General features: G+C 39.4%; 1 protein-coding gene across 6 annotated transcripts in view; it reads left to right on the top strand.

Moving 5' to 3' along the window:
* Nucleotides 1-14,041, top strand: part of YLPM1 (YLP motif containing 1) — a 66,447-nt gene that overhangs the window by 26,223 nt on the left and 26,183 nt on the right. For 5 of the 6 annotated variants that reach the window (XM_022576544.3, XM_089907959.1, XM_022576545.3 and 2 more), the window contains exons 5-6: nt 4,685-6,796; nt 9,397-9,517. In XM_022576544.3, coding sequence (XP_022432252.2) covers nt 4,685-6,796; nt 9,397-9,517 — 2,233 coding nt within the window. The remainder of the gene's footprint in view (nt 1-4,684; nt 6,797-9,396; nt 9,518-14,041) is intronic. The other variant, XM_089907961.1, reaches the window with a different exon arrangement.

A 14,041-nucleotide genomic window follows, 5' to 3' on the forward strand; every position in this document is an offset into this window, starting at 1 on the left:
ATACCTCGGCTATTGTAAATAATGCTGCAGTGAACACGGGGTGGGGGGGAGGTGCATATATCTTTTTGAGTTAGTTTTTTCATTTTCTTCCAATAAATACCCAGAAGTGGAATTGTTGGGTCATATGATAGTTCTATGTTTAATATTTTGAAGAGCCTTCATACTGTTTTCCATAGTGGGCTTCACCAGTTTACATTCCCACCAGTAGTACACAAGGGTTCCCTTTGCTCTATCCTTGCCAACACTTGTTATTTCTAGTCTTTTTGATAATAGCCTTTCTAACAAATGTAAAGTACTATCTCATTGTGGTTTTGATTTGCATTTCCCTGATGATTAGTGATGTAGGGCATCTTTTCATGATGTCTTCTTTGGAAAGACATCTGTGTATCTTCTTTGAAAAATGTCATTTGTCTGTTGGAAAAGTATCTATGATCTTTTGCTCATTTTAAAATCATATTGTTTCTTTTTTTGCTGTTGAGTTGTATGAGTTCTTTATATATTTTGGAATTAGCCCCTTATCAGATACATGATTTGCAAATATTTTCTCCCATTCAGTAGGCTGCCTTTTCATTTTATTGATGGTTTGCTTTGCTGTGCAGAAGCTTTTTAGTTTGATGTAGTCCCACTTTATTTTTGCTTTTGTTGTTTTGCTTTTTTTTTTTTAAGGAAGCTTTTTAAAAAACTTTTATTTACTTTATTTATTTTTGGCTGCATTGGGCCTTCACTGCTGCACTCAGGCTTTTCTCTAGTTGTGGCGACCGGGGGCTACTGTTCGTTGAGTTGCACGGGCTTCTCATTGTGGTGGCTTGTTGCATAGCACGGGCTCTAGGTGCTGGGCTTCAGTAGTTGTGGCACACGGGCTCAGTAGTTATGGCTTGCAGGCTCAGTAGTTGTGACGCGTGGGCTTAGTTGCTCCGCGGCATGTGGGATCTTCCCAGACCAGGGCTCAAACCCGTGTTCCCTGCATTGGCAGGCGGATTCTTAACCACTACAACACCAGGGAAGTCCCTGTTGCTTTGCTTTTGATGTCAGAATCAAAAAATCATTGCCGATGGGGCTCCCACTCTTCTTTTCATTTTGGAGACATTTCTCAAATATATTGTGATCTCTGGTTGTCCATTTATGTTTAAGAGTGGGAGACACTGAAGCTGATTGGGAGCTCTGTGTGTATGTGGGGGGCTAACCAATTGTCAGACTTTGCTTTAGGTGATAGGGCAAAAAACTGCTAACGCTACGGGACCCTCAAATTCAGGCATTTAGAGACATTCAAGACCAGGGAAAGGCTGATCAGTGGTTCTGAATATAGATTTTAATTTACATAATTTTAGCCCCCAGCCTTACTTGTCTTTCCCCAGCATCCCTGGATTCTGAGAATCCTGATCCTCTCTGGGTTTCTGTGGGCAGGCCAGCCCCATTTTGATTGTAACCTTCTCTGCTACCAGCACTCTACACTGCGGCTTCTTCCTGTTCCGTATGTTACCACTCATGTTTGTTCTTTGTCTTCCAGAATTTAAAAACAAAATTCTCATCTACTGGTAGCCCCTTCTCTCTGTTTGTAGTGAGTTTATGTATTTTTATTTTTATTTATTTATTTTTTAAATGTTATTTATTTATTTATTTCTGCATTGGGTTTTCGTTGCTGCGCGCGGGCTTTCTCTAGTTGTTGCGAGCGGGGGCCACTCTTCGTTGCAGTGTGCAGGCTTCTTATTGCGGTGGCTTCTCTTGTTGCGGAGCACCGGCTCTAGGCACGCAGGCTTCAGTAGTTGTGGCTCTTGGGCTCTAGAGCGCAGGCTTAGTAGTTGTGGCGCACGGGCCTAGTCGCTCCACGGCATGAGTTTATGTATTTTTTAATTTCTTGCGATGACTATATAGTGTCAACTTGGCTGGGCTGAAGTACATTTTCCAGCCGTGTTTCTTTCTTTCTTCTATGTTTCTTATTAGGGTGGGTCACAGGGGAGATTTTTGTGTCTAACATGAAACATTTATCCCTGGTCAACCAGAAATTTTCTAACCCTTTCCCCAGAAAAGATTATAAAGCCCCTTTTTTGTCTTTGGGGAAATCATCATTCTCCCTAGCTGGTTTACATCCCCTCTTTGATATTCTGTAACTTAAATTCTGAGATATAAAGCTAGCTAGTACTAATACATCTTATGTTAGATGATAAGGAAGAAAAATCAATCAAAAAGATTTGACTAATAAGTATATATTTAAACATTTAATATCAAACGTTAAGGAAGAAATATTCATAACTATCACAGCCCTTATTTCAGCAACTGGTCATGTAATTACAGTTGGTATTTATAACTTGCCTTCTTCCTCTACTTAATCCATATTCCCTTTAGTCTCAGTGAGCACCGCAGCTGGTCTTGGTTCCTTGTCTGGTGGAGTGACCCAAACCTTCATTTTTGAAAGGTCTGAGCTATTCTCAACCCTGCCTGAATTGAGTTATTGTAGTTTTCTGTTGACTTTAATCACAGGACATGGAAGTACTAAGGGGTGTCCTAGAGGATCTCCTCCATTCCAGACATACTCCTCACCCTCACTGTGTAGAAATAACCCAATTTCCCCTTGAATGACAGGATTAATCCCCCCCAGCCAGTACAGTAACTCCCTTTTTTGCTTGTTGATTCAGAACCCAAAGTGGCCAGATGGCAGTCTGAACTGGAGTTTAATAGAATCATTGTTGTGTCCCCTGATAGAAGCATTCTCCCTTTGAAACTAAGACTTCTAGATCACCAAAGACTGATGTCACAGGGATGGGAAGTTAATATTTTGCTGAAACCGAATTTATTACTCTCATTTATTTCCCTAACAAATGAAAGGAAAACCCTTCTATTTCTCATTAGAGGCATGAAAGGCATCACCATCACCGAAGCCAAAAACCTTGGAACCATCCTAAATTCTTCCTTTTCCATTATTTTAATCCCACCTGTTAGAAAATTTATCAGCTTTACTTTCCTTCACACCTCTCTTTTATCTCCTCCTTTACATCCTCATACCAATCACTGCCTTAGAACAGACTTCAGCTTCACTTACTCAAATTGTAGAGACAATATACAATTAGCTTTTCCCACTTATCCATTTACTACTTTTCTGCTAGAGAAATCTTTTAAAAATCACGTCATATTTAGTGGCTCTACGTGCTTAAGGTAATTTCCAACTCCTTACCCAGCTGAATTAATTCATCTGTTGTAATAGAGATCCAAAGTCACATGGGCTTTAACAATAGAAGTTTATTCTCTCTCGGGACTTATATGGTGGCTCTACAGTGTCAAGAATCCAGGTTCCTTCTGATTTGTTACTTTACCATCTCTTAGTATGTTGCCCTTATCTACATGGTTCAGGATGCCTCACCACCATGTCAGAGCCAGCATGAAAAAGAAAATGGTGAAGAGAAGGATGTGTTCTTCCCTTTAAGTTTACAACCTTGAAGGATGTGTGAATCATTTTCACTCTCAGCTCACTGGCCAGAACATGGCTAAAAGTTCCAGCTGCAAGAGAGGTTGGGAAAAGGAGTTTTTAGTCTGGCTATCCTTATGTCTAGCTAATAATGGAGAGGCTCAATTACTGTAGAAAAAGGGGGAATGAATATTGGAGGTGTACCAGTAGTCCATGCCACCGAGGTATACAAGGTCTTCTGGAGATTGACCCTTGCCTGCCTCTTCACCTTATCTCTTAGTGTGCTGCTTTTCCACTCCTTCTCCTTTCCTAGGTGTCCTAGACTTTGTTTCCTCTTTCTTTCAGCCATGCTAAACTGTTTGCCAAACATGCTATGCTGGTATGTGTTTCTCTGCCTTTCCTCATAATGCTTCCTTAGCCTGAGATGTCCTTGCCACCCACTGCCATCATCGCCGATACTCTCTGTTAACCTGATCTCTGAGAATTTGTTTTTCAAGAGTTAACTTAAGCATCTTCTATGATATAAAGCCTTTATTGGAGAGCACCACCTTCACCCTGGTAGAACTAACCATTCTCTCCTCTGTTGCCCTTATTATATGCAGATAGACTTTAGTCATTGTACCTTTTGGCAGTTATTTACACTTAGATTCTTTCTTTTCCATTGTAAACCCTTTGAGGGTAAAGAAGACATTTTATTCATGCATCCCTTGGATGTAGCATAGTGCCTGACAGAGGATATACACTATATATTTACCAAATATGCAAGTGGGTCCATAGCAAAAATATCTCTGTCCAGATTTTTAAATGTCAGGGCATGCTCTTAAGACATAGCTGGCTGCTGTTTTTTCAACTTTTTGTCAATTAGTCAAGATGATAATGTTAGCTCCAACAATATCTGTAATCATCCTATATTATCTTGTTAATTGTTTCATATTTAGTTTTTAGTTATAATTTAACTCTAAAAGTACTTTCAGGATTAGCTACGGGACTTTTTTTTCTGTTTGAAATGAGTGGCCTTTTCTGTCTACTAAGGCACAATATTTATAATTGCTTTTTAACAATTCAGTATATCAGTGACTTGCTGCAGGAGATTTGTCCTGAGACCTTCTGAGCTCTGCCACCTTAACATACTGGTTCTAAGATAGATATCTCAGGGTTTGTTTAATGACTAAGAGTCATTTTTGTAAACAGATACTAAGGCAAGATTGCCTTAAATATTTTTACATGGAGAATTTTTTTTTTCTGCTTTACTGTCTTGAGTAATATCTTTTGTTTTACTTGTAGATTTGATGGTCCTCGAAGATTTGAGGATTTAGGGTCAAGGTGTGAAGGACCGAGACCCAAAGGGCCTCGTTTTGAAGGAAATCGCCCCGATGGGCCAAGACCCAGATATGAAGGTCACCCAACAGAGGGCGCTAAAAGCAAATGGGGAATGATTCCCCGGGGGCCAGCATCTCAGTTCTATATTACCCCCAATACATCCCTCAGTCCTCGACAGAGTGGACCACAGTGGAAAGGCCCCAAACCAGCTTTTGGACAGCAACATCAGCAGCAACCTAAGTCACAAGCAGAACCAGGAAACAAAGAACCATTAGCAGACACCAGTAGTAACCAGCAGAAGAATTTTAAAATGCAATCAGCTGCATTTTCCATTGCTGCAGATGTAAAGGATGCCAAGGCGGCTCAGTCAAATGAGAATCTAAGCGACTCTCAACAAGAGCCACCTAAAAGCGAAGTCTCGGAAGGGCCCATAGAGCCTTCTAATTGGGACCAGAATTCTCAAAGTATGGAGACTCAAATGGACAAAGCCCAAGCTGTTACTCAGCCTGTACCCCTTGCAAATAAACCTGTACCTTCTCAATCTACTTTTCCCTCAAAAACAGGGGGGATGGAGGGAGGAGCAGCAGTAGCAACATCATCATCACTAACTGCCGATAATGATTTTAAACCTTTGGGTATTGGTCTTCCCCATTCAGAAAACAACCAAGATAAAGGGCTGCCTCGGCCAGATAACAGAGATAATAGGTTAGAAGGCAATCGAGGCAGCAGCTCATCTTACAGAGGTCCTGGGCAAAGCAGAATGGAAGACACACGGGATAAAGGACTAGTAAATAGAGGTCGAGGCCAGGCAATCAGCCGTGGCCCAGGGCTGGTCAAGCAAGAAGACTTTCGTGATAAAATGATGGGTAGAAGAGAAGACAGTCGAGAGAAGATGAGTAGAGGAGAAGGCAGCCGGGACAGAGGGTTGGTGAGGCCAGGAAGCAGTCGGGAGAAAATGCCAGGTGGTCTGCAAGGCAGCCAGGAGAGGGGTAGAGCTGGCAGCCGAGAAAGGGGACCACCTCGGAGGGCTGGCAGTCAGGAGAGAGGACCCCCTCGAAGACCTGGGAGTAGAGAGAGAGTACCACCCCGAAGAGCCGGGAGCAGGGAGACGGGACCACCTCGAGGGCCTGGCAGTCGGGAAAGGGGTCTGGGAAGACCAGAGTTTGGTCGTGACAGAGGTCCATTTAGACCAGAACCAGGAGATGGTGGGGAAAAAATGTATTCGTATCACCGAGATGAGCCTCCTAGGGCAACATGGAACCATGGAGAAGAGAGAGGGCATGAAGAGTTCCCATTAGATGGTAGAAATGCTCCAGTGGAACGAGAAAGACTTGATGATTGGGATAGAGAGAGATACTGGAGAGAATGTGAACATGACTATCAAGATGATACACTAGATTCCTATAACAGAGAGGACAGGTTTTCGGCACCATCTCGATCTCACGATGGAGATAGACGAGGCCCTTGGTGGGATGATTGGGAGAGAGATCAGGATATGGATGAGGACTACAACAGGGAAATGGACAGGGACTTGGACAGGGATGTGGATCGGATTGGAAGACCTATGGATATGTATGATAGAAATTTGGATAATGAGTGGGACAGAGATTATGGGAGACCACTGGATGAACAAGAATCACAGTTCCGTGAACGAGATATTCCATCTCTTCCACCTTTACCACCCCTCCCACCTCTTCCACCTGTGGATAGATATCGGGATGATAGATGGAGAGAAGAAAGAAATCGAGACCATGGGTATGATCGAGATTTCCGTGATAGGGGTGAGTTGAGGATCCGAGAGTACCCAGAAAGAGGAGATACGTGGCGGGAAAAGCGAGATTATATTCCTGACAGAATGGACTGGGAAAGAGAACGATTGTCAGACAGATGGTACCCATCTGATGTGGATAGACATTCCCCCATGGCGGAACATATGCCCTCCTCACATCATTCTTCTGAAATGATGGGGTCGGATGCAAACTTAGACTCTGACCAAGGCCTTGGAGGGGTAATGGTTCTCAGTCAGAGGCAGCATGAAATCATTTTGAAAGCTGCACAAGAACTGAAAATGCTTCGGTAAGTTAACTACTTAAGATCATTTCTTTTAGTCAAAACCGCATTCAGACTGCTCTTTTTAAAATGATGTGTTATATTTGAATGGAATCATTTTTTTTCAAGTTCTTATTACCACATGATTTTAATTTCTAGTCATTGAGTGCTGTTTTAGGGTAGGATGGATATTTAGGAACTGTATTAATTATAAACTTATGTCCTGAAATATGAAAATTTGATAGCCATTCTTGGCTTTTGTAGCTATGTTGCCGACGTGCCATGCCTGTGATTGTTTCAAGTTCAAACTTCAACTTTCCAGTGCTCTGGATTTCACAGAGCTCATACGTAAAATCCCCTTTTTCCCCTGAGGCAGTTTGCTCTTCGGTATTAGATCTGATAGACTTCATATTCACTAATCTTTGGTATAACTTTGGAAAGTGCTGGAAGGATTTATATTTTTCTCTGTTGAAGCTAAGAATGGTTTACCTGGAAGCAGCCTCAGATTTATCTAACTATTGATTCTTTCTTTTTGGGATGTTTTATCTTTCATTATAACTGGAAGCAGGTATCTCTACTTGAGGATGTTACTTGTTTCTACATAATCAGATATTTTCTTTGTGAGATGGAGAATAGAATTTGGATTTCTTGATTTACAATCACCCAACTATCTATAGGTATCTACATAATGCTTCCCATTAGTAGCAGTAATAATAAAAGCTAACATTTATTGCACGCTTACTATGTACCAGGAACTGTACTGAGTGCTTTGTATGTATTAATTCATGTAATCCTTATACCAACTATATCCTGAGATGAGAATTTAGGAGTCACTGACAGATTGCAATTTCTTAGGAATTAGCAATGTTTTGTGAAAATAAATTAATGGTTAGTTTTTGATATATTCCAATGTATTGTGTTTTTTTCATTTTTCAATTCTGGTCTACATTTGTGGATTATGCTGATTGAAATTATAACTGAAGCTTTATGACTAAAAAAGTATAATGAGGAAAAATACCCGTAAGTAAAGATGAGAGATCAGGTGCCTCAGGAAAAAAACAGATTTCTGTGGTCTATAGAAGATACACTCTTAAGAGATTTGACTTTTCCAGATTACTCCTGAAGAAAGTAGTAAATGTGGAAAGTATGCTATAGAACATTTAGCTATTCTCTGTTCACTTTTAAATTATGGACACCTTTAATTTAACACCTGTGTGCTGGCACTGTGCTGATAATTTAGCATGTATTATCTCAATCCTCCTATCTCAAATCCCTATCTCAAAGGCCTGCAAAGATAAGCAGTAGTATTCCCACTTCACCAAAGACACTAAGGCTCAGAGAGTACCACTTGGCTACCGGAATTGGTAAACCTAGAATTTGAACCCAGTCTCTAAAATCTATGTTGTTTATGGAGAACACCAAGCTGATTGGTGTTACTAAGCTGCCAAGGTTTCTTTCCTTTCCTTTTTGAAATCTCCTTTTCACCCGTTATTGCTTTGTATAGAAATGCTGGATACAAGGTGCATCATCATCCTTTTTTTAAAGCTCTTTCTAGGCCACATAATAAAACAAAATAGATGAAGTGATGGGTAAGAGTGGTCATAGTTGAATACAGGTCAGTCACGTTGCATTGGGAAAGTCATAGTATGATTTACATGAGGCAGAAAATAATCTTTTTTTATACTTGACCCTTACTTTGTGTCCATTTGGGTCATTACACTTTACAAAATGGTAGGGAGAAAATTGTAAAAGGTCTGAAGAGGTTGTGGTAGATGTTGTATGTGTTTACTGTGGGCATTGTAAGGAAAAGTGAAGGGAATTTGACCAGCGATTTAAAGAAAAACTGGAAGAGTTAACATAATTACTCTTTAGGAGTATGAAGTGTTGTTTTTAAAGGTTTAGACTGACAACTCTTCTCACTGTATACAGAAGGGGCTGTAAACTAAAATGCCCACAAGAACCAGACAGGTAACTAAAATGAGTGAAAGCAGGCCAGTGTAACTCTACTGGGTTTGGTGAGGACTGTGGCAAACTGCTTCATCTAAAGCGGGCAGCCACTACTCCACTGAGCTGATTGTTGGCATGTGGGAATGTAGGCCCAGTGTCTACAGATCTCTTTAAAATTTGAATTTATATGGAAAAATATATTATTTTGCTTTGTAAGTAATGGCAGCTAGCTCAGATTTTAAAACTAATATGGAAGCTAAATTTTAAAAAACCTTTTTATATATTCATATATATCCAAATACATTGATATTTGGCCCATGTGCCACCATTGTGCAACCTCTTATCTAAAGACTTGAACAAAAAAAAATAGCAAGAGAGATTTTTGTTGGATGAAAGAAAAACATGACAAGTAGGTGAGATATTAAAATAGACTAAAGAGGCAGGTTCTAGAATCGATCCTTGAAGATCTTCAATAATTTATCATTATTTTATAGGTCGTAGATGACTGATCAGTTGGTTCATAAAGGCAAGAGAGTATTACCCTGGAGATGTTTTATGGGCACTGTAGAGGGTTTGAAAAAAGGTTTTAGTTTCCTTTTTTGTTCTTCAATATTAATTATAGTTATTTAGGAATGGAGAACACATGCCTTATGTACAATGGCAATTTTATTTGTTTACAGAGAACAGAAAGAACAGCTTCAAAAGATGAAAGACTATGGGCCTGAGCCACAGATGCCTGACCATCTACCACCCCAGGATTCGAGATTGCAGAATACATCTTCAAGACCTGGAATGTATCCGGTATGGGAAAATATGTGCCCAGAAAATGAAATGGTTCTTACTTTGTATGTTTGTATGTCATTTGATTTTTTTTTGTATTACAATAAGTATAAATTTCCTCTATAAAAAATGTAAATTTTGGAAAAGTAAAAAGCTAATGGTAATGGACCTTTGAAAATATTATGAGTATGGTCGAAAGTGTGACAGAAATGCTTTTTCCCCCAGGGTTTGATAAGTACACCAAGTACACCTGAACTATATATATGGCTTTGTGTTCACAAAATTGTAGAATTTTCCTGGTAATCCTTTTTGTTCAAATAGTCCTGTTTTCCATTTGGACAGTGTAGGGACTCCCTGTGAGCCCTGCTCATGTGAGCTTCGTAGTCTCCCTGCCTCTTCAGGCTACTAGCCTTTAGCTAGGGAAGGGGTTGAACATCATGCCCCAGTTCAGGCAGTGAAGCTACGTTAAAGACTTGTGTGATTAAGCTCTCCCCTTGTTTTGTTTTCATTTTGTTGTTGCTGTTGTCGTTTTACCTTTAAGCCAGTGATGGGCTTTAAAAACGTTATCATGCAAATATAAGTGAGAGAGAGAAAAAAACACTGCTGAACCATTTCATCAGATTAACTCTTCATTTCTCAATGTTCCCTTCCATCCTAATCTAACACACAACACTTGGATGTAATTGTTGATGTCAGCAACCACCATGATGTTGACTCCCCAAATCATATCTCTTGGCCTGTGTATGCATCCATCTGCCTACAGGGTTTCTCTCTGGGTGTGTCTCCTGCCAAACTCAACATATTTAAAATGGAGCTCATTACCATCCTCCATGAAAACTTGTTCTTTCTCCTCATTATCACCTAGTCACCCGAACTTGAAACCTGAAGCCAGCCCTAACTCTTTTCTCTGTTCTAACCTTCTGTGTTCAGTCATTCTGTTGATTAATTTTACTATCTTTTTAATATTGCTCAAGTATTCTATCCTCCACTTCCCTACAACCTCAGTTCTAGCCTTTGTCAGCTCTTGCCTAGATTATTTCAGAAACACCCTAATTCATCTCTCTCCATCTCATTCCCCTCTGATCCATTCTTCATTCTGCTTCCAGAGATTATTTTTAAAATATTTTTTGAATCAAACTTTGAGTTATAATTTACATATGTTTTAAGCCCACAGTTTGAGTTTCGACAAATGTATACCAAAAGATTAAAAAAATTTCCATTGCCCCCAAAAGTTCTCTCATGCCACTTTGTAGTTAGGACTACCCTACACTCTACTTTAGGCAGCACTGATGTGACTGCTGGCCAAAATAGACATTTTATGTCTTTTTCTTTTTTTTTTTTTTTTGCCTGCATTGGGTCTTCGTTGCTGTGCACGGGGCTTTTTCTAGTTGTGGCGAGTGGGGGCTACTCTTCGTTGCGGCGCACGGGCTTCTCACTGCGGTGGCTTCTCCTGTTGCGGAACACAGGCTGTAGTCATGCAGGCTTCAGTAGTTGCAGCACGTGGGCTCAGTAGTTGCGGTACCTGGGCTTCAGTAGTTGTGGCATGTGGGCTCAGTAGCTGTGGCGTCGGGTCCTAGGGCACATGGGCCCTAGGGCACAGGCTCAGTAGTTGTGGCTCATGGACTTAGTTGCTCTGTGGCATGTGGGATCTTCCCAGACCAGGGGTTGAACCCACGTCCCCTGCATTGGCAGGTGGATTTTTAACCACTGCACCACCAGGGAAGTCTCCAAAATGGACATTTTAAAACATAAATCTCACCATGTTGTACCTTGGGTTTAGAACGCTTCAGTATTCTTGTGTTCCTTTCAGGATAAAATCTAGATTCTTTTGCATGGCCTTTTATGTTCTTCCTGAGCTGGCCCAAGCTCTGCTTACCATTACTTGCTACTCCCTCTCTTTACTTTCCCTCCACATGGAGCTTCTGACAATTCTATGAGTGTGACTGGCTCTTACTTCATGCCTTTGCATATGCATGTGGTTCTCTAAACCTAGAGTTTCTTTTTTTTTCTCTTCCTATCCTCTTCTCCAACTAGTTAATTGTTTATTTTTTAGAACTCATCTCTGTATCTTCTCTTCCACTTGTGTAAGACAATTGCCCTTGCATGTACGCCTGTAACATCTTATGGGCCTCTGTCAGAACGCTTATCATACTGTATTTGGATTGTCCGTCTTGCCTTCTGTCTTGTCTTGCCTTCTCTCTTATCTTGCCTGTCCTTCATAAGGATAGGAACTACATCTTTTATCTTTGACTCTCTTAGCAAATAGTAGAAGCTGTAGATTATAGATCCACATTTCTGCTTTATTCACTTGATAAATCAATCATAAACATTTTAACATATTGCTGCAAGCTTTATATTTTTGATGCACAATTTATTAAAACTATTCCATTTAACAAAGTTAAACCTTTGTTTCTAATCTTTTATTAATACAATGTTAATAAATGTCTTTGTATCAAATTCTTATTTTTTTTAGTTTTAATATTTTTATTGAAGTATAGTTGACTTACAATGTTGTGTTAATTTCTGCTGTACAGCAAAGGGACTCAGTTATACATATATACACATTTTTCATATTCTTTTCCATTGTGGTTTATCCCAGGATATTGAATACAGTTCTTTGTGCTGTACAGTAGGACCTTGTTGTTTACCCATTCTATAGATAAAAGCTTACATCTGCATTCTTTATTTTCTACAAACCACTACCCATTATGCTTCAAATTCTTGTTTTAGATAACTTCTTAAAAGTACTTTTAAAGTTCTATAGTGGTATACTTTAGTTAAAGAACGAGGACATTTTTAATGATTCCTATAATATAGCCAACAGCTCTCTAAAACAGTTATATAACAACTATACTATAGCCTTGCAAGCATCAGCTACTTAATATTTTTGGAAGATATAATATTTTAATAAAATGTTTTAAAATGTTTGGTAGTGGGGCTTCCCTGGTGGTCCAGTGGTTAAGACTCTGCACTCCCAATGCAGGGGGCCCAGGTTTGATCCTTGGTTAGGGAACTAGATCCCTCATGCTGCAACTAAAGATCCCGTGCACAGCAACGAAGATCCCGAGTGGGGCAACGAAGATCCTGCGTGCCGCAACTAAGACCCGGTGCAGCCAAATAAATATTTTAAAAAATAATAAAATGTTTGGTAGTTTTGATAATTAGTGAACATGAATATTTTCTGATAATTGTTAATTACATTTCTTATAAAAATTCTATTTTATCTATTTGACTCTTAAGGTTTTTCTTACTAATTTATGTTATCCTTAGTATGGTACAGATATTAATCCTTTCTCATGTAAATACTGTAGGAGTGTTCTGTTTTTCACAAATGTATATATTGCTTTCACTATGTAATATGAAGAAAACACTTTTTATTTGTAGACATAGTCCAGAATTCTTATGATATTTAAAGCATGTCTGGATAGCTGTGCTCCAGATGCAGTAGCTTTGTCATGTATAGGCATTCCCTTAATAAAGTTTAAAGTGCCATAACCTAAAGTTTACCTTACATCATTTACCTAATAGTCATTTGTCTTTAACTCCAGCCTATAGTGGCCTCTTGTTAAATAATATTTCTTATGTATTAGCCACAATGTAATTTTGTTACTCAAAAAGTTTAAAACGCAGCCTGTGTATGAATAAACATATAAGTAATGTGTATTGTTGGCTTTCCAAGGTCTAAAGCAGCTGTCAATTTGTCAATAGAACAAACCAGAAACATAGAACTAAGAGAAATGGGTAAAGAGTGTTCGAATCAGAGATTAAAATTATCTCTGATTGCAAAGATTAAAATAAAATTTAACGATTGGGTTTCAGTATTAAGTAAATAGAACCTATCTGCCAAGATATTCTACTGTTTCCTTAATATACATTTTCTGTTGCCATTTGGTGGTTGTCAGAGAGATTACCAAATGTCCCATTTGGTTTCTTTGTTTTGTTGTTTCCCGGTTCTGATGTTGTGTGTTGGTACCAGCCTTGCCACAAACTACTGTTGTCAGTCAGACAATTAGGTAGAAGTGAGGGAGCTAGCTAGAGTTTGTTTCTCTCACTGGAAATTCACTATTTTTGTGGAAGAGATAGGTTACCATAGTGGGGAGATAGTTTATAGCAGAGATTCTTAACCAGGTGGTGAACATCAGAATTACAGAAGTTTTGTTTATTTTAAACTAATGCCAGGACCTCACTCACAGAAATTCAGTAGGTTTGAGGTGGGCCTAGGATACTTGTATCAAATTGGCTAGCACCCTAATTTTTCTGGAAGGAGAAGAAAAAGAGGGTGGTTCATTGCAGGGAAGGGAGGAGGTGATAGTGTTGAGGGCATTTTTTTTTTTTCCTTTTTTAAACCAACCTAATTGAGGTATAATTTACATAATCTAATTTGCCCATTTTCAGTTTGTAATTCAGTGATTTTTAGTAAATTTACTGAGTTGTCCAACCATCACCATAATCCAGTTGTAGAACATTTTCATCACCCCAGTAAGATCCCTTGTGCCAATTTGCAGTTAATCCTCATTCCTACCCAAGTCCCAGGCAACAGCTAAT

The sequence above is a fragment of the Delphinapterus leucas genome, chromosome 2 (genome assembly GCF_059928025.1).
Source record: "Delphinapterus leucas isolate spDelLeu-1000000601 "Yukka" chromosome 2, BTC_Dleu_Yukka2, whole genome shotgun sequence".
Taxonomy (NCBI): Eukaryota; Metazoa; Chordata; class Mammalia; order Artiodactyla; family Monodontidae; genus Delphinapterus; species Delphinapterus leucas.